Source organism: Penicillium canescens (assembly GCF_028828765.1).
Source record: "Penicillium canescens strain IBT 15451 chromosome Unknown utg000011l_segment0_segment0, whole genome shotgun sequence".
Taxonomy (NCBI): Eukaryota; Fungi; Ascomycota; class Eurotiomycetes; order Eurotiales; family Aspergillaceae; genus Penicillium; species Penicillium canescens.
Genome location: NW_026703973.1, coordinates 1,187,744 through 1,207,164, shown reverse-complemented (window position 1 = coordinate 1,207,164; position 19,421 = coordinate 1,187,744). Strand labels below are relative to the sequence as shown.

The following is a 19,421-nucleotide window of genomic DNA, read 5'->3' as shown; positions in this document are numbered from 1 at the left end:
TTGAGCAGATATCAGGTTCCACGCTGTATGATGGGTGAGGTTTGTTTATTTAAAGAGCTTGTTGGCCAGTGGGGGGATCAAATATACATTCCACCAACACAGTCAACAAAAACTATATATCCTTCTACCAACCTTATCATTTTAAAATCCTGAGATCCATCTCCAATATTTCAAAATGTTTCACCGCCGTCGCAATGCTACTGTCACTCGCACCAGCAAACCAACGCTGATGACCCGTCTCAAGGGACGCAATGCGAGATCGCGCACTATCAAGACTACAACCACCACCCACCCGAACACACATGCCACGCATGCCACACATGGCCACCACGGTCACCACGGTCACCATGGACATGGCTATGGAGCAACGACCACCCGTACCGCACCTGCCCATCACCACCGCCGCAAGGCAAGTCTCGGTGACAAGTTCTCGGGTGCCATGTTGAAGTTGAAGGGGTCGTTGACACACCGTCCAGCTGTCAAGGTGAGAGCCATTCCACTTAGTAACTTGTGAACAAAGCTAACATGTATCGGATCCAGGCTGCCGGAACCCGTCGCATGCATGGCACGGATGGACGTGGAAGTCGCGCTCATCGTGTCTACTAAGTTACGCTGTACAATGTCACGAGCTATGAAGCAGAGTATGGATATCCCTTTTTGCTTAAATGTATAATATGATTTGAATCCCCATCTGGTTTGAAGTTCTTTTCCTATGCAAACTGTACATATTTCATCAATCTTGATTTCATTATCTATGAACCGTCATCTATCCAAGTAACAACTATATACACTTCTATGATGCAAGTCATGATACAAAAGGTAACTCAACCAATCAAGCACCACTCACAGCAGACCACGCAACGCCTCACCCAAAGCCATAATAGCCATAGCCTGACCATAAGGCATAGACGTCAACGGAATCTGCTTGTAAAAGTCAAGGCAGTCACCCATCCCAGTACCGAAGCTAGTATTCTGTAATTCACCCTGCTCATCTATATGGCCCATCACAGCAATGATGGCCTTCTCTGCCACGGCGCGGTACTGGGGACCAATGTACCGTTTTCGAACAGCTTTGAGGATGCCATAGGCGAATCCAGCAGTTGCAGATGCCTCGACGTATGAATCGGGGTGGTCGAGGAGAGTGTGCCACGCGCCAGACGGAGACTGCAGACGCTGGAGAGCCTCGCACTGGGCTTCGAGGGTATCAATCAAGTGGAGACGAATAGGGTCATTGGGCTGCAAGTCGAGCAACTCAATAATCTCTGGGATGACAATTGTCACCCAGCTGTTTCCACGAGCCCAGCGCGCATCGGCGAAATTGTGGCCACCATCTTCAAAAGTCCATCCGTGGAACCACAGACCGGTCTTGGTATCAAAGAGATACTTGATATGAGTAAGGAACTGCTTCTTGGCCTCTTCAATGTACTCCGGTCTGTTGAGGAGCTTGCCGATCTTCGCCAGCGGCATGACGGTCATCATCAAAGTATCATCCCAGAGTTGCTGGTAGTTCTCCGTGATATATGTGATATGCTGCATACCCCCGTAGCGCGTGCGAGGCAGTTCGTGCATGGCCCATTCAGCCCAGGCGTCGAGCCAGGGGAGATATGTGGCATTGCCGGTTTTCTCGTAGACGTATGCCAGTGTGAGGAAAACGGCCATGGTGTTGATGTTCTTTGTTGTTCCGCCTTCTGCGAATCGGGCGGCGAACCAGTCTTCGATTATCTTCAGTAATCTTTCGTCACCTGTCAGCTCGTAGTACTTCCATACGCCGTACAGGCCGATGCCGTGAGTCCATTCCCAGCCGTGCCATGACTTGGTGTCGATGATGCGTCCGTCTGGGAGCGGGAGGAGGAATTTGCCCGTTTCGTCTTTGATGTTGACCAAGTTGTCGATTAGTAGGTTGACGGCCTTGTGGATTTCAGGGCCCGAGGGTTTGGGAGACGCCATGGTGAGATGTTGGGTTGTTGGTGAATGTGTTTATTGACTGACGAATCAGACTGCCAAGTTGTTTTTTATTGACCGGGCGCGAAATAAAAAAAGCTGAACGCCAGGCAGGGAGTCCTAATAACTGCTGGTGTTAAAGAGTTCTTCCACTAATGAGCTGTGGAGTTGCGCGCCACATCCCTTCCCCGCGCGAGCCAAGCTCCTTTCGGGTGAGAGATGACCGAGTCGTTAACCCCCCACGTGTCTCGGAGACTATCAAACGGCCACTGGAGACTCGTCAATGGGGATTGCCCCAGTCTCCACCCGCTTAAGCGAGTCGCAAGGTTCTCAGCTCGGGATAGTGCTTCCCCGGACTCTCCAGCGGGGAGCCTTAATCTACCCCTTGCCAAGCAATTCCGGGGAAAGACACCGACAGCCACTGTGCTTGAATCACGGTTGAAAGTATGGTGCAAGCGAATTTAAGCCACATGACTGTTTAACCTTTTCGGCTAATGTGTTGAATGTGGTTAGGATAGAAGTATGCACGGTCCGGGCAAAACGGTGCCGCCATTATAAGGAGGACTGACTCCTTCTGTGAAATCCCAGTGTCCTATACCCCGTGTACTGCCTTCGTACACTGAACATTCTTTCACTATGGCTGAAGGCAAGGATCAGCCCCAGCAGGGGATTGAGGCTGCTCCCGTTCAACATCAGGTCGAGATGGGCGAGTACCAGAGCAAGCAGGACATTTCCCATGTCGAGCAGGTTCTCTCTGGCGATGACTTGCGGAAGGATAACATGGATGTTAGCCGTGTTGACAAGGAAATCCAAGCATATGCTGCTGATGTGGCGGTGGAAATTGATGCAGAGACCGACAAGCGTCTCAAGCGTTTGATTGATCGTCGTGTTCTGGTCATTATGATCTGCACGTATTTCCTGCAGGCTTTGGATAAGGGAACCATGTCTTTCTCTGCTATCATGGGTATCAAGACGGATGCACACTTGGAGGATGGTCAAAAGGTATGTGAATTTGAGCATGCATTCGGCTAACTATCCTAACCTTGCTCATTGGATTAGTACTCCTGGTTGACTACCTGTATTTACATCGCTGTCCTCACGGTCGAATACCCGACCAACTGGATCATCCAACGAGTCCCAATTGGCAAGTACCTTGGTATCAACATTTGCCTCTGGGGTACGATTCTGGCCCTTCACGCTGCGTGCCACAACTTCGCCGGATTGGTCACAGTCCGTACCTTGCTGGGTATCTTTGAGGCCTGTTGCCAGCCTATCTTCGTTACACTGTCGTCCATGTGGTATAAAAGAGAGGAGCAAGCAGCTACCGTGACATACTGGTTCGTTAAAAGCACAAGTAAATGATTGATTATCATCTAACTGGATTAGGTACATGATGAACGGCGCCCAACAGATCGTCGGCGGCCTCCTGGCCTACTGCTTCACCCTAATTGGCGCAGACAAAGTCATCAAGTCCTGGCAAGCACTTTTTCTTACCTACGGATGCATCTCCGTAATCTGGGGAGTCTTCGTCATCTGGTACATGCCCGACTCGCCCATGCGTGCGAAGTGCTTCACTGAGGAGGACAAGCGCCTCATGGTCGAGCGCCTTCGTTCCAATCAGACCGGTATCCAGAACAGACAGTTCCGTGCGTATCAGATGTGGGAGGCCCTACGTGATCCTCAGATGTGGTGCTACTGTGCCGTGCAGATGTTCACTACGCTTCCTACTAGTGGACTCGGTGCATTCTTCACTATTATCATCAAGAGTTTCAAGTTTACTACCCTGCAGACTCAGTTGCTTGCTATGGTGCTGGGTGCCTATATTATTATCATTCTGTTGTCGTCTGCTTGGTTGGTCAAGAAGTACAACCAGAACTTGCTAGTGATGCTGGGTTTCATCATTCCGTATGTTCCTCCCTCTTTGCTTCCGCTAAATACATACTAACGTGTTACAGATCGTTCATTGGAACAATAGTCTTGATGACCGTTAAGAACACCACCCTATCCACCAAGGTCGGCCTTCTCATCAGTTACTACATCACCATGTCTTTCTGGTCAGCCCAGACCCTCACCTTGTCAATGGTCTCCCGAAACATCGGCGGACAAACCAAGAAGGCCACCGTCGTTGCAGCAACCTTCATCTCGTGGGCCGCTGGAAATGCAATTGGTAAGCTACCATTCCCTTCCAAGGTTCCCTATTTTGGCCTCTCTTTTGTCGCCTATTTATTTTTTTGTCCATATTCGAGTGCCTCGAATTACAGATGATCTGAATTATACTAACGATACGCAGGCCCCCAAGTATTCCTTGACACTGATGCCCCGCGATACCACATCGCCTGGAGTGTCCACCTCGCCTGCTACTCCTGCATGGTCTCCGCTGTCATCTACCTCCGGTTCTATCTCAAGCGCCAGAACGCGAAGAAGGATAAGCTCTTGGCTGAGTCTGGACTCAGTGCTGCTGATCCTAACCTGATTCACGCTTTCGAGGATAAGACAGATCAGGAGAACATGAACTTCCGATATGTGTATTAGATACCTTTGGTAATTTGTTTGGGATGGATATATGTGGCAGTTTGGGGTTATATGGATGATTTTCATTGTTTTTTTAAGCTCAAATGCTATGATGTATAGGCTTGCCGATATCGGTCTGGTCGTCTTCGGGGGTACTATCATAGGCCATAAGTCCTTTCGGCCCCGCCTTAAGATAATCTAACGAGTAACCCGAGGCACTCGAAAATGGGCGAAAAAGAGGTGAAACGTGAGAGGCCACAGTAGAGCTAAAACAATGTAAAAAATGCTATACTCGCTTCGAGGCTTTCGTGTAGAAACTGTCCAATACTTCATGCCGCTGTGTACACATTTGTGGCCCCTATTATACTTCGTAAAGCATCGTAGACTTTATGATACGTCGTACCAATCTAATTTCCTGGTCTTCTCTATGCCTGTGTCCCTTAGATCGATGCTATGAGTCTAACAGGTACTCCTTGTCCTTTATTTTATCTTCTCTTCTCATTCAGTACCCTCTCCTGTACCCCACACTTCGCATAACGAGATTTCACACTGGACCCTGCAATTCTCCACAAGAATTAAGACAGACTAAAAATTTTACATAACTTCTAGCTACCCCTCAAGGAAATGCAGACGTCAGAAGCAATTAGCATTATAGAACAATAATACAATACGGAAGCTCGGGAGATACCTTATCAAATCCCCTCAATTGCGGATCGCCTGTCGGCGGTCTCCGCCTCAACTTGCAATTCCCCCAAAGAACGTGACAGTCAATGCAATTGATAAATTCCACCGTGAATCCACATCGACATTCAAACAATCAAGTCTGTGATCAAAAAAACTCTGAAACACTAACCCAGCAACCCCCTTCATCAAGACCCACCCAACACCACCCAGCATGCTATACACACACGCAACAATCGTGACAATGGACTCAAACCGTACCATATTCGAAGACGGCGCAATCTACGTAGTCGCCGACAAAATAGCCGATATTGGCAAAACAAAAGATCTAAAGGCAAAATACCCCAACGAAGAAGAAACAGACCTAACCGGTCGGATCATCGTGCCGGGATTGATCTCGACGCACATGCACACGGCGCAAACCCTGCTACGAGGTACAGCCGATGACCTGGAACTCGTTTCCTGGCTCTGCGAGCGGATCTGGGTTCTGCAGGGCAACTTCACGGCGGAGGATGGGTATGCCGCGGCGCGATTGAGTATTGGGGAGATGCTCAAGTCTGGTACGACTTGTTTCTTGGAGAGCATGGTAATTATCACCCCTTTAGAAATCCCTGTTGTTCGACTGATTTCGCGCAGTTCGCTGATCGGTATGGGTTTGATGGGCTTGCTCGGGCTGTTGAGGAGAGTGGGATTCGGGGATGTCTGGGCAAGATTGTTATGGATATCCCTAGGTATGCTAAGGATGATGCTTGGGCTATGCATCCTGGTCTTGTTGAAGATCGTGAGATGTCGCTTTTGGGGACGGTTGATATGTGGGAGAAGTGGAATGGGGCTGCCAATGATCGGATTCGTGTTTGGTTTGGAGCTAGGACGCCTGGCGGGTATGATGAATCCAATGCTGTGTGATTCTTTATGTGCCAGTTACTAATTTGCGCAGAGTTTCCGATGCTCTGTACAAGGAGATGACTTCTATCTCCAAGGAGAAGGGCATCCCTATCACCATGCATTGTGCCGAGGTGAAGGCCGATCGCGACTTCTTCGCCTCGGTCTCGCATACCCCGATGTCCTACTGCGACTCGGTTGGTCTACTGGGCGAGTCGACCGTTCTCGCTCACATGGTTCATCTGGACGATTCCGATATCAAGTAGGTTATCCCGAATGAAAAGAGTGACAAGTTGGTTGCTAAGAACACGAAGACTACTCGCTGCCTCGGGAACCCACGTCGCCCATTGCCCGACTTCAAATGCAAAGTAAGTACTGCAGTATCCAGAATGCCCTATACCGTTCTGGTTCTAATGATATCAACTTCAAGGCTCGCATCCGGATTATGCAGAGTCCCCGATCTCCAGCGTGCAAAGGTAAACATCGGCCTAGGAACCGACGGAGCCCCGTGCAACAACACATGCGATCTCCTCCAAGAGATGAAGCTCGCAGCAATTATCCACAAAGGCGCAACTCAAGACCCAACCGTCGTTCCTGCCGAATCCGTCCTGGAAATGGCGACTATCAACGGCGCCAAGGCTTTAGGTCTTGACGACAAAATCGGCAGTCTCAACATCGGCAAGAAGGCTGACTTTGTCGCTATTGATATGCGGAAAATTCACTTGCAGCCTTGGTTCAACCCTGTCAGTGCGGTTGTGTATACTGCTACTGGGCGGGATGTTGAGCTTGTTGTTGTTGATGGAAAGGTTGTTGTGAACAATGGAGAGCTTATTACTATGGATGAGCATGAGATTGTGCGTGAAGCGCAGAAGAGGAGTAAGGAAGTTGTGAAGCGGGCTGGTTTGGATGGCCGGGTTCAGCCTATCTGGCCTGTCGAGTGAAGCAAGTTCTCGATTAGGGAATGCCCATGTTTCGGATACAGGTAAAGGTAGGTGGGGGGTAGCTGGTTTGATTTATTGCTTTCGTTACCTTGTGTCTACGTAGATCGATTAATCGATAGTTTTTTATTTCAGTAGTTGAATATATTGCACTCAAAGTCAGATTAATGCTCCATTAATCGAGGCGTGTCAAAGCACCCGTATCCTTTTACTACGCTCATTTCATCAATTTCGGAGTACTTGGTCTTGAAGGACCACCCGGCTGTCGAATTCTCGAGGACCTCGCAACGACGCTCGGAACCAGTGCATTTTTGCCATAGAGCAGAACCGAAGATACCGAGCTCTGACACCACCTCTCCTTCGTAAACACCAGCTGGTCCCATGAGCACATTCTGCAAAACTGGCGGCATGATGCGTTCCATCAGAATATATGACGACCATCGAGAGTGAGAAACAGATGATAAAAAGTCGGGAATTTCATCACCGTAGATATTATGTCCGCCGCCCTCCAAGGATGGCTTCAGAATGAAACGTGCCGATTCCTTTGGGTCAGTAGCCAATTTCCGAGCATGCAATCCAGCAGGAGATTCATCGAGAGGATAGACAGGAACGAAGGTCGCCCTAACCGCAGCTGCCTTTTCAGCAGACAAAAAGCGCTCAAGAGCACCAGGTGCAGTTAGTGCTTGTTGCACCTTCTTGAATGTAGATATATGCGAGAGAATAGAGGGACACTTGATAGCAGTCGACTTTTCAAGTTGTAGACGTGCTTGGAAGCCTCTAACATCGTACTCGTGCGTCTCGTAGCCGGCCCTCATATAAACAACCGAAATTTCCACAGGTGACTTTGATTTCATCCATGGAGGATGAAACAATAACTGACGACTATCCGTAAGCGACGTGTCTCGGAGGATGTCTCCCCAGTTGAGTCTATATGCAGGTACCGGCTCGTCTCGATCCCATAGGGCATATTCTATCGGCCTTTCGTCTGCAATGTTGAAATTCTTAGGTTGCACGATGAACAGAACGGCGGTTTGTTGTACTGATCGGGACTTGGGTGAACCATAGACAGCATGAGCTGATGCCAGACAAGACGCAATGCCTTCAATGTTATTGTTCGGTGGCAAAGACTTAATGTTAATCTTCTCTTTTCCACGCTGCTCTTGACCAAGATCATATTCCCCAATGCGAGTCAGGTAGCGATGCATATCAGCGACTCTGTTCGCATGACTACCACCCGCACATGAAAAGGCATTGAACTCGACTTGCTTCAGACTAGTTTCAAAGATAGACCGGGGATATACTGATACACTTTCATCATTATCATTGAGATGAAGCATATAATCAGAGCGAAAGATCCCAGCTGAGATGTTCTGGACGATCCCTGCCTTTTTGGTCTCTTCGTAAATCCCCCACAATGCACACGCAAGTGGCTCAACGGGGATGAGGTCTTTCGTGACGCTGTAGAGCCAATTCTCGTTTTCGGCGATGGCACAGTAGAGCTCGTTGTATATTTTTTGCAGATCGATTGCACGGTTGAACTGTGTTCGTGGAAACGGTGTTGGAAATACACTGACGCCTACTGGGTATGACAGTACGCTGTGCTCCTCTTCTGATGGCATCAGTTTCAGGAGAAACCCATGGTTTATTTGCCAGTCTTTTATTTGTTCGAGTAGGTTGATCATCTGATCTTCGCTCGGCTCGAAATAACTTGCGTTGATGCTTCGAGAGGCCATTAATGGATTGTAGGTTCGTAGGTTTGATGCAGTGTTGTTTAAAGGGGATAATTGGCTTATATCGGTGGAGTGAAGATAGAAGGAGGCGGATTCGAGAGAAATGACCTGTTGTCGCAACTGATGGGGCGGCCCCAGCGGCTTGTGGGGGCCCCCCCAAAGGCTTGCGTGTGGCGTGCAGAAGTATTGAATGAGCTTAGTATATAACCTTGACTCGTAGAGCAAGATGCCTCAGTTCATTGAAAGTGTCTCACTCAACAGTCGGAAGCATAGCCGAGCAAAATCCCCAGGATTCCAATTCCCTGCGGTACTATAGATACGGATCCCCGTAGTTTATCCAGCAGATCCGGCAATGTACCTGGAAATAAGTACAGAAGGATATAAATAAGCCGGGTCAAGGGAACCTGGCACTGGAAACTTGCTTGGTTATATCAGTCCCAGTTTCATTCTTAAGGAATTCATTCCCACCGCAGTCAAGTTCACCAAATATATTTTGCCACACATTATTCCCCAATCTCGAAGCTACCCGTCATCGTATATTGCAATGCCTTAATTAACAAGACGCCCAAGGGAGCCCTTGAAGCCGTGAAGATAAGCGAATGGACCAACGGTGGCCACTGGAAAGTCAAAAAAGAATCATTGGCTGGCACTCCGCATTATCACAGTGTTACCCACGAGGCATACACTGTGCTGCGTGGGAATGCAACCTATTTACTTGGAAGATCACCGATCAAAATGGTAATCCGGTGGGTATAATCTTCAAAGCTTCTGAAGGGAATGAATGCTCATTTTTCCTAGTGAGTGTGCCAAGGCGGACACAACGAGCCTATTATATGCTGACGCGACTCGGCTGGCGTGTCACATTTCGTTACTGATATGGAGGGTGGAGTGAGGTTCTTGGATTCTATAATTTGTTCATTCAACCAGAGGTTAAAGCTGATATAGATTACAGAGCGAGCGGAATTCCCCCGAGCAGCCTTATGATATGCATCATGGACGACGACCTGTTGAAGATACCGAAGCTATGCAGAGAGAAATTGAGAACGTCCCAGTCCCAATGCTTGATCCTATATATGGCAATTGCGGACCAATGCAGCAAGTGTGGTATGGGTAGTAGGTTGTGAAACATTCGCAGCGGTGCAAAGCACGGCCCTACGATGGCCTCTAGAACCAGGTGCTGCCAATAATGGGCTATCTGTCTTTATGGCGCTATATTGTTACGCGGAACACAAGTGATAGTCTTGCATCTATATTATGGGCCGGCATGATAGCTCCCCGGGCCGGGCCTGGGTAAATCTGGGGGAGTACTTCCCCGCAGTCTTCGCCGCGGGGGATATTTGCGTTGTTATAGTACCATATGCTGGCAACTATTATATTGAGAATATATTAGATAGTGGAATAAGAGTCTTTCACCTATTGATTATCTATGATCGCGCGATTGCGGTACATGTAGTGATGATACCCTAGCAACTTAGGGGCATAGAGGGGTCATTACCTGCTGGGTCCAAAGAAAGATCCACCGTCAGATTGGAAAATGCCAACAAGAATCAATTGAACAAGAACTACAGAGTACATGAGAAGTGCTACTATAATGAGGAGGGAAGAGTCAGAGTTCCCGGGCCGGTGAGCGATAAGACGTTGCCCCACCACTTTACACACTTTACATAAGTGCGGGAGCTTCCTGGACATTCAACTCTTCCAAGACACTCACTGTTACTCACAATCACAATGCCGTCCCTTCAAGAGAGCAAATTGGCCTTCATCGGCGGTGGCAACATGGCCTCCGCCATCATTGGCGGCCTGGTGAGCAAGGGCGTCAACAAGCAGAACATCTGCGTCTCCGAGCCGTGGGATGTCAACCGCGAGAAGATGGCCGCCCTGGGTGTGCGCACCACCACCTCCAACGTCGAGGCCGGTGGTGATGCCGACCTTGTTATCATTGCCGTCAAGCCGCAGGTCACCAAGGGCGTGTGCGAGGAGCTCGGTGCCGCTTGGTCGCCGCGCGAGTCATTGCCCGTGGTGGCCAGCATTGCCGCCGGTATCACCCTTGATAGCTTGAAGGCCTGGCTCAAGACAAGCGATGGACGTACCGCCCACACTGTTCGCGTCATGCCCAACACCCCCGCGCTGGTTAGCGAGGGTGCTTCTGGTGTTTACGCCAGCGAGGATGTCACCCCGGCTGAGAAGGAGCTTGTCAATGCTATGCTCGGAAGTGTCAGCAAGGCAACTGAGTGGGTTGAACGTGAAGACCTGCTCGATGTTGTTACTGGCTTGTCCGGTGAGTTTCCTACGTCCGCCCCGCAATTTCCAAATTCAAATCCAACTGACCCCGTTAGGATCCGGCCCCGCCTACTTCTTTGCTATGGTTGAGCACCTTGTTGCAAGTGCTACTGCTCTAGGTTTGCCCGAAGAACAGGCCACTCGCCTTGCCACGCAGACCTGTCTTGGTGCTGGTAAGATGCTGGTTGAGAGTGCCGACAGCCCTAGCCAGCTGCGCAAGAACGTCACTAGCCCCAATGGCACTACACATGCTGCCCTCATGAGCTTCGAGTCTCTCAACTTCAAGGAGATTGTCGACAAGTCTGTTCAAGCGGCGACTGCGCGGTCTGCTGAGCTGGGAAAACAATAAAATCGATGTTTTGAAATTACACAGCTAGACTTTTTGTAACGCTATTCTCAACGCTTCATGAAGATCAAATCAATGACCATCAATTCCAATCCCATCTCAATTAAGCTGGACATTGAACTTGCATAGATCGCTTCTCGAAAGCTAAGGTGGCCCGTGCGCGCTATTGCCTTCCGCACGAAGCTGAGCTTCTTTCTCTGGAGTCAAGTATGTGAACATGGTGTCCTTTTGGCCCTGGAAGGTGAGATTTGGCCTTAGATATCAGTTTAAATTAGCAGCCATCACTGACATGGTCTAGGGCGATGACAACTCAGCGGCTTCTTTCGAGAAGACCCTATCCTCGCTGTCGACAAAGATCGCCCAGGCGACCACGCGACTGGACCAACAACGGCAATCCTCGCGGCGCTTCAAAGCCCTCTGGACGCTTTATTCGACGTTCGCCTATTTATTCTATACCATCGTCCTTGCTTTGATATTGGGATGGGAAAGCTGGGGAGTCAAGGAATACGCAGCTATTGGGGGTGGGCCTGTCCTGTACGTGCTCCGTCATTCCGCACCTACGGACGATGCTGACATCTACTTTTTATATAGGATCTATGCAGTTCGGACCATAAGCTCCAAGGCTTTCAACTACCGCATCAACCGTCTCCAACGCCACCTTGACGATCTCCACAAGCAGCGCGAGGCGACAATCGAGAAGCTGAAGGTTGCCACCAAGTACAACTCCACCCAACAACTGCTGGAGAAGTACGGCGGCGAGTCTCCCAAGCCGTCACCCAATCCGAAGGGAGCCGGCGAGAAAGGCAAGCCTGCCCAGCAGCCAAACCAACCCTTCGCCCGCACTGGTCTCCCACCACCACCCACCGCCAACATCCGACGTTCCCCTTCCTCCCCTCAAACCCCGAACAATGCGCCACCTCAACCTCCATCCCCTCCGCAGGAGCTAGCTCACGGCACCCCGCAACCCCAGCAACCATCGTTCGCCCCTTCCCCTTACCCCCAACCCCCAGCCGAACAGGCCGAATTCGCACCCAACGCGTACTCGAACAACAACGGCCAAGGTATCGAGCAACCGCACTGGTACGACCGTCTCCTGGATGTCCTCCTCGGCGAAGATGAAACCCAACCTCGCAACCGGATGGTGATGATTTGCACCAGCTGCCGGCTTGTAAACGGCCAAGCACCCCCCGGGATCAAGACACCGGAAGAGCTGGGCCGCTGGCGTTGTGGAAGCTGTGGCGCCTGGAATGGAAGTGAGAGCGAAACCAGCCAGATGCTCACTAGCTTGCGTCAGGAGACGGCGCCAGCCGAGGGAACTTGGGAGCCCGTGTCGAAGGCCGATGCGGATCCTCAGTCGTCTGAGAGTGTGGATGAGGCGCTCATGGTCCCTTCGAGTGAGGGTGAGCAGGGGGAATCTGGTGGATCAGACGCGGATGCGCGTGAACTGGACGATGAACCTACGGCCGAGCCTGTGCGACGTTCTAAGCGTGGTGGAAAGGGGAACAAAGCGAAGTAGTAAAATACTCAGCGACTTAGCTTTAGTATAGCCAGCTTTCTAGCTTCGAAACAACCCGTGTATTCTCGTATGTCGCACCAGGCAAATCAATTCTCTACCTAAAACGAATGCTATCCAAAATACTCCCTGGCCCTCGCAGTGCAAGTCAAAATCATCAATCATATCAAGGAACCACAATGCATAGACCGATCATCCATACGTAACATCATGACGCTTTAACTAAAGGATTCACCTTCAAACGCTCAATCACATCAAGAGCAACCTTAACCTCAGCCTCCTCAGCCGAAGCACAACCCTCCACAAGCGCAATCTCATCCTTATTCACAATAGCCGAACATCGATAGGTAGCCGGCTGCCCCTTGACCTCGATCCTCTTCTTCTTGAACACCAACGTGCCCGCACCCTTCACGATACTTTGCGCAATGTTCCGCGGATGCACGACATTGACTCCATCGGCGATAACCCGCCGAACATAGGACAACAGACCGAGTCGTTCAATGAATGAATTGCACACGTCTAGGTTCCCACCTGAGTCAACAAACATCGCGCCGAGTACACTCTCAATGATATCAGAGAAGAACTTGTCAGCCGCTAGACGCGCGAATAATTCCCACGGGTACTCGGCGGCATGGTTCAGCGCATGACGGATCTGGTCCCGGAGCGCGTGATACCGCTGCACACAAGCCTCGCGCGCATCTCTGATATTCGGACCGTGCGAACGGAGGAAGAGGTAGAGATGGATCTGGTCGCACCGGGGCGCATGGCTGAACCTCCCATCTGTTGCGAACTGGGTCACGCTGGGAGATTCCTCGTATACAGCCAAATCCATACACAGGAATGCGAGCAGGTTCGCGTTGACCACGGAGTGTTTGAGGATGGTCATGGCGCCTTGGTCCATTTCTACCGGGTGGTTTGGGAAGACTGCCATGACGAGCATGTCGAGGACGGCGTCGCCGAGGAATTCCAGGCGTTGGTAGGATTGGGTTGAGAGGTCGTATTCGCAGGATGGGTGGGTGAGGGCTTCGGTTAGGAGTGCTGGGTCATTGAATGTGTAGCCGATTAGGTTCGCGAGACGGTGCTGGTTTATGATATTGCTGACGCCTTTGCCGGCGGGCACGATTGCTGGGGAGATTTCGCTTGTGAAGAGGGTTATTTCTGGGAGGAATCTGTGGAGGCAGGCTTGGGCTTTGTGTATTCCGCCGTCCATGTATGCTGCGCCGATTAGGGATTCGATTACGTCTGCTAGGACTTTTGTTGACATGCGTCGTTTGGTTGTTGGTTGGGCTTTTTTGTTTGAGATTAATGGGGCGGTCCATCTGCGTGGTGTGAATCGGTCTGTTAGGATGAACATGTCGATTCCGGTGTCTAGGGCTGCACGGGCGAGGCGGCTGTTTTGGATGAGCTTGTCTCGGCTCTCGGAGAGATACCCTTCGTGCCAGTTGGTGTTTCGGAAAAAGAGCTGGCAGCTGACTGTGAACTTGAGGACTGAATCACCGAAGAACTCGTAACGCTGGTAATTGGTTGTGGCTTGTGCGATGGGCGTGCTGATTGCCGTGATGACATGGCTGATGTCTCTGATTCCTACACCCTTAAGAATGGTGTCGTTCAGTCGATGGGCTACTAATGATGCCTGGAAACGGTCGAGGATGGCAGAGATAAAAAGGCCGAAGATTGCCTGGCTGAGAGGCAGCTTGTCAACGGTAACAGCGGATGCAGGCATGGTGTACAGCCTTTTCACTGAATCTGCATCTCCATCGTCCATATTGACGGCGCGCATCTGGAGTAAATTACGACGCCTGGGAAGTGGCCGACATTCCACCTCGACCGGGGTTGATTTGGTTATCTGACCGGGGACTATCCATCTGACAAATGTGCGTGGCTCGGTGAATTTTCCGTGATCGCGAATGATGCCTGAAGGTACATTGCCTTGGTGATAGAGGTCCAAGGATGACTCTCTTCCATCATGGCGATTTAGCCATTCCTGCAATTGTTGGCATGGGACGCTAGGAGCGAAGAGGACGACAAAGTCTCGCTCTGGTCCCCGCTCCCGCGAGCTAGGCGCTTGAAGGTAGAGCGCGGTTGTCTTTCTCATTTCATTCAGCGTTTGTGCTGAGGCATCGACCACTGACACCGGTTGATCAAACGATAGGAATAAAGTAGTATCAACCTCCAAGTAAAGAGTGATGGGACTTGGCATCGGCATCGGGAACGGCAAAATCATGGAGATTGCTAGATTTGGATCTACAGAGCCATCACGGTCCACACGCAGGCGTGTCTCGTAAAGCTGACCTGAAGTCCACCCGTGTGCAATGTCGACGAGCGGGTCATATTGTTCCAAAGCGTCCACCATGGAGGGCAGAGTCTCTTTATCGGCGAACCTGAGTACTGCCTTTCTGGTCAGTGGCAGAAGGTTGTCGTTGACCAATCCATACTCATATAGAGCTCGATAAGCGTGGAATGCAGTCTCTTTTCGGGCTGCGCGCTCTGTAAGCCACCACTTCCTTCCTGGGCTCGCCTCACGGCGGGGTGAACAGAGCTTGGGAGAGTGACCGTAGCTCGCTTCAGACCTGAAACATTCTCTTCAAATGAGAATAGCGGACGATTATCGACGTACTCATCGACTGGCAGGACGGAGCAGAAATGGTGCAAATGCTGGATTGCTTCGTTGGCCGTCAATACGGCACTACAACAAGGGTTAGCGAAGACCTTAAAAAACAGGATCAAGTACTTGCTGTGTTTTCTCGATGAAAAGTCTTTCAGAGACTGTTTCGTCGATATTTTCCAGTTGCAAAGCTTCTCTGCGCAACCTCTGATCATCCTGGTATGCCTGAATCATTGCTTGCTCCAACTCAACCCACTTTGGTAAATCCAATGCCATGTCGTCCATCGAGATCATCATAGCGTATGTTGATTTCTGATGCCGAGCACGACCCCTCCGCTGCACAAACGACTTCACGTTGCCGGGCTTGTCAAAACAAATGACCAAGCTGCAGGAACTCATGTCTATCCCTTCTTCGAGAACATCGGTCGTGACAATCAGGTTCTTTCGTCCTGCCTTGAACTCATCAAGAGTGTCTCGTTGCATATCTCGATGGAGTAAGTCGCCGAGAGATTCTTTGCGGTGTCTGTTTGTAGACCACCCGACATACGCAGCACACTGAAAGCGATTCTGCGTTGCTGGAAGTATGGACAGCATACGGGCCAACACACTAACAGTTGCTCTCCGTTTGACAAAAATCAAACCGGAGAATTCAGGTTGGTCCACTTTTACCAAAAACTCAATCACTTTCTCCAGTTTATGGGACGATTGGTTGGCTTCATGAATGCTCGTGTCTCTGAGAGGCATTCCATCCAGCAATTCCAAAAGGTGTACCTTCTCCAACTGGCTGCAATCTACCAGTGTGCTAGAGTCGTTGATTGCATTTCGGAAGTGGTCAATGGAAGCACCTATGTAGTAATCCACTGCCGCGCCACCCAACTCTTCGTAGATGTGGCGGCTGGCTTCCACGAACTTCCTCAGCTGCTCATTGCAGTATGTCTTGCCTGACTCTAGAACCTTTTGTAATTCCAATGTTTTTCCTTCTTCGCGGAGCGCCTCGATGTAAGGGTCTTCTTGTATGTTGTAGGACAGATAGCATTCGAGCAGAGGTCGAATAAATCGGCTACCGTGGCCGTAGTTATCTTCAATGCACGGATAGTAATCAATACGCTCTAGCTGAGGATGGTGGGTATTTTCCAACAATTCGGAACGATGGACTTTTGGAGTCTTGCAAACTGCGTTCAAGTTGGCTTCGATCGTTCTACAGTTAAAGGTCAGCAACTCCAACCCCATGCATCATTCACACGAAAGGTATATTTACTCAAGCTCTTTTGGATCCGACCGAACGATTGGACTGGCAGTTAGTCCCAAGATTTGAGGTACAGCAGCAGGTCCCGAGTTCTTCAACATTGGATGATAGTGATTCTGCATGATCTTGTTTGCTGGATGACGTCTCATGCAATGGTGCGCTATGGTAGATATTAAGTAGGCACTAGGCCAATGGTTGCAAGCTTGAACATACCTTCGTCGAAGACAAGGAGGGCAATCTGAGACATTTTAACAAAGCCATGGGTAAGAGCATCTGAAAGAATGGCATGGGTTGCGACAGCCACTCGAACATCCTGGAGTACCTCATTCCAAATAGACTGCTCTGTCCACAACTCAACATTGTCCAAGCCAGTCAAAACTTTGGTCTTGACAGATGGAATTTGCCGACTGATAACGTCATGCTGTTGCAAAGCCAAAGCCACTGTCGGCACAAGAAACCAAATCATCTGTGAATTATATCAGTATGGAAGAACTATAGTAATAAATAATTCGGACTAATCACCTTGTCTGGAGGGCAGGTTTCAAGCTCGATGAGCATGCGCAGAACGGCACTAACCAAGTTAGATGGGCGTTTCTTCAAGAACCTAGCGACAAATGGGCATACATATGAGTTTTGCCACTGCCGGTATCCATCTGTCTAAGTTAGCACTTCATTCTGATCAAAACTCGAGTAAACGAGCATACCGCGATAATGATGTTCTCTTTGCGGCTAGCGTCAAGCATCTCCAGCTGGTATTCGCGCGGCCGGTAGGCAGCGCCACCCCCCGCGCCTGTCAAGGCCATGGTTAAAAAGTCACCCTTGTGACGAAAGGCCGAAATATGGTCGCAAAACAAGAAGATGGCGCAGACGAGAAGAAGATGCGAGAGTTGTTTGGTGGGGGCGCTAGCGCGGCCGCTAGCTGCTACGGCGTTAGACCAATCAGCGTCGAGCGGCACAAGAATGAGCCTCATGGCGGTCTCTTAGTTATCACAAGCATTTAGAAAATCGTAAAACTGGGACTATATTCATAATTCATGTCCTGCGCTTCCAGAGCTGTCAGAAGTTGACCGGCGGCTTAACTTGGTGATACCCCGTCGAAGTGTTTCAACACATGAGCGGAAGACGGGTTTCATTACTATGAGCGAACCGCAAATTATAGCCGTGTTCAATTCAAGAATTGCGAAGACAAGAGACAGTGCGCTGCCATCTGTATCAGCAGATAAATTAGTTCAAGTTCAAGTCTGTTTGCTTCATGGTACTCACAGGTGAGATCATCAGTGTGATAGTTCTTAAGCTGGATTATACGCAATACACTAAAGACACAAACTCTGTGAGGCTCACTATTAGCGACAATATCCGATCAAGAGGTAGCATCGACTCACATGAAACCCACTGTAAACAGAAATGTCAGTTCGATCTTCTCTTGGAGAGGCATTTGAAGCCTCCAGACCACTGGAAGGGGTAATAGAACAATGACGACGTTTTCCACGGTCGATAAACTGCCGATGATGATGAAGAACGTTGTTTGCCCTGCCATACAATGGCCCTCAATGTTCTTGATCCAGAAATACTGAACAGGCCAGCATTGAAAGATGTTTCCAATAAGTCCGGTAATTCCCCATGCAACTACAAATACAATAACGCCAGTAGCAGCTCGTCGGAACCAAGTGACGGCGCCGAGGAGCCTGCGAAGCAAGATAACAATGGACACCTTGACGAAAACCTGGGCGGGTGGCCAGAATTTGGTCAAGATCCAGTTGCTCTAAACGAACAAATGTTAGATTTTGCTATATCATGCGGTGGGATACGAGGAACTTACTAGTGTGATGTCCAGGCGCTCCTCTGCTGGTAAACTCCAAATACTGCCTCCAATCCAGGTTACATGGAAGGCGGCTACAATAAAGCTGTTAGAAAACCTGGTTGTATGGTGAAACGTGAAACTTAAGCCTCCCGGCCTCCGGGCACATACTCACAATATACTATGCAGCTCGCTACACCATAGGTGCAAATGAGACCCGCTCCCATCAATATGTCTTCAGCCCGCAATCCATGGAGGACCTTGATGCGGGAGTAAATTCGCAACAGATAAAATGCAGTCGCTGTACCTGTCGCAACGATTGGCACGACAATCAAAACAATTTTCCAGTGATCTGATCGATCGGACATGTCTCTTTTGTCCCCAGTTCATCGATACATCCTGAGTGATATATCAGATCCGTAGACGTTGATATCGTCGGGGATAGCTCATAACTTGATTTCGTGAAATTCCTTTGACAGAAGGCAGTTGGTTTTTTATTTCGAAGCAAGAAGTGGCGTTCAAACTGTAGATTCGTGTCGAAAAATGTTGATGTCATTTGTATTTTGGTTTGAAGTATCTTCCACGCCAATCAGGCTGGACCACGGTTCCGTCAAAGCTTCAAGGTGGTTCCGTGGATCCCACCTCGTGGCCCTGGTTTTATGTCAGCTTGCAAAAGATCGGTGGATGCGCAATTAACGAAGCGACTTATGAACCTGCATTTTTCTGCCTTTCACCACGCCATCCAGATCTACTTCCTCACTCACTCACCATCACAATTAGATGATAGGAAACCTTGGCTGCTGAAGATGTTCTATCGCAAGTCAATCAAGTAGCAGTCAACTTACTCGAGACTGAGGTAAAGCGTGAGCGCTCTGTATTGTCTGATCAATAAATTACCTCAATCATGTGGCCTGGCTTCATTGCATCTTGCGAGCCAACTTTGTACAAGA

The 19,421-nt window shown here is 49.7% G+C and overlaps 9 protein-coding genes across 9 annotated transcripts; 6 read left to right on the top strand and 3 right to left on the bottom strand.

The window, feature by feature from the left end:
- Positions 1-175: 175 nt before the first annotated feature.
- On the top strand, positions 176-715 carry N7446_013189 (uncharacterized protein; the record flags this gene model as incomplete). Its single annotated transcript, XM_058521931.1, has 2 exons — positions 176-484; positions 541-715. The coding sequence occupies 2 exons, from the start codon at positions 176-178 to the stop codon at positions 604-606; spliced, it is 375 nt and encodes a 124-aa protein (XP_058365408.1). The 3' UTR covers positions 607-715.
- A 128-nt stretch (positions 716-843) lies between these two features.
- N7446_013188 (glycoside hydrolase family 88/105 protein) lies at positions 844-1,947 on the bottom strand (the record flags this gene model as incomplete). The annotated part of the gene is made up of 1 exon (XM_058521930.1): positions 844-1,947. The coding sequence occupies one exon, from the start codon at positions 1,945-1,947 to the stop codon at positions 844-846; it is 1,104 nt and encodes a 367-aa protein (XP_058365407.1).
- A 630-nt stretch (positions 1,948-2,577) lies between these two features.
- On the top strand, positions 2,578-4,473 carry N7446_013187 (uncharacterized protein; the record flags this gene model as incomplete). The annotated part of the gene is made up of 5 exons (XM_058521929.1): positions 2,578-2,943; positions 3,001-3,278; positions 3,328-3,846; positions 3,897-4,108; positions 4,232-4,473. The coding sequence occupies 5 exons, from the start codon at positions 2,578-2,580 to the stop codon at positions 4,471-4,473; spliced, it is 1,617 nt and encodes a 538-aa protein (XP_058365406.1).
- Positions 4,474-5,347: 874 nt separating this feature from the next.
- N7446_013186 (amidohydrolase) lies at positions 5,348-6,956 on the top strand (the record flags this gene model as incomplete). Its single annotated transcript, XM_058521928.1, has 5 exons — positions 5,348-5,719; positions 5,770-6,014; positions 6,071-6,277; positions 6,330-6,383; positions 6,446-6,956. The coding sequence occupies 5 exons, from the start codon at positions 5,348-5,350 to the stop codon at positions 6,954-6,956; spliced, it is 1,389 nt and encodes a 462-aa protein (XP_058365405.1).
- A 161-nt stretch (positions 6,957-7,117) lies between these two features.
- On the bottom strand, positions 7,118-8,686 carry N7446_013185 (glutathione synthetase; the record flags this gene model as incomplete). Its single annotated transcript, XM_058521927.1, has 1 exon — positions 7,118-8,686. One exon carries the CDS (start codon positions 8,684-8,686, stop codon positions 7,118-7,120), a length of 1,569 nt encoding a protein of 522 aa, XP_058365404.1.
- Positions 8,687-9,418: 732 nt separating this feature from the next.
- N7446_013184 (uncharacterized protein) lies at positions 9,419-9,797 on the top strand (the record flags this gene model as incomplete). Its single annotated transcript, XM_058521926.1, has 2 exons — positions 9,419-9,429; positions 9,629-9,797. 2 exons carry the CDS (start codon positions 9,419-9,421, stop codon positions 9,795-9,797), a joined length of 180 nt encoding a protein of 59 aa, XP_058365403.1.
- Positions 9,798-10,411: 614 nt separating this feature from the next.
- On the top strand, positions 10,412-11,312 carry N7446_013183 (pyrroline-5-carboxylate reductase family protein; the record flags this gene model as incomplete). Its single annotated transcript, XM_058521925.1, has 2 exons — positions 10,412-10,961; positions 11,020-11,312. 2 exons carry the CDS (start codon positions 10,412-10,414, stop codon positions 11,310-11,312), a joined length of 843 nt encoding a protein of 280 aa, XP_058365402.1.
- Positions 11,313-11,526: 214 nt separating this feature from the next.
- Positions 11,527-12,825, top strand: N7446_013182 (uncharacterized protein; the record flags this gene model as incomplete). The annotated part of the gene is made up of 3 exons (XM_058521924.1): positions 11,527-11,550; positions 11,608-11,843; positions 11,901-12,825. The coding sequence occupies 3 exons, from the start codon at positions 11,527-11,529 to the stop codon at positions 12,823-12,825; spliced, it is 1,185 nt and encodes a 394-aa protein (XP_058365401.1).
- Positions 12,826-13,030: 205 nt separating this feature from the next.
- On the bottom strand, positions 13,031-18,839 carry N7446_013181 (putative RNA helicase/RNAse III; the record flags this gene model as incomplete). Its single annotated transcript, XM_058521923.1, has 13 exons — positions 13,031-15,392; positions 15,440-15,508; positions 15,558-16,625; positions 16,686-16,833; positions 16,887-17,139; positions 17,196-17,244; positions 17,298-17,326; positions 17,378-17,592; positions 17,821-17,880; positions 17,937-18,001; positions 18,056-18,435; positions 18,493-18,566; positions 18,647-18,839. The coding sequence occupies 13 exons, from the start codon at positions 18,837-18,839 to the stop codon at positions 13,031-13,033; spliced, it is 4,965 nt and encodes a 1,654-aa protein (XP_058365400.1).
- Between the last annotated feature and the right edge of the window lie 582 nt (positions 18,840-19,421).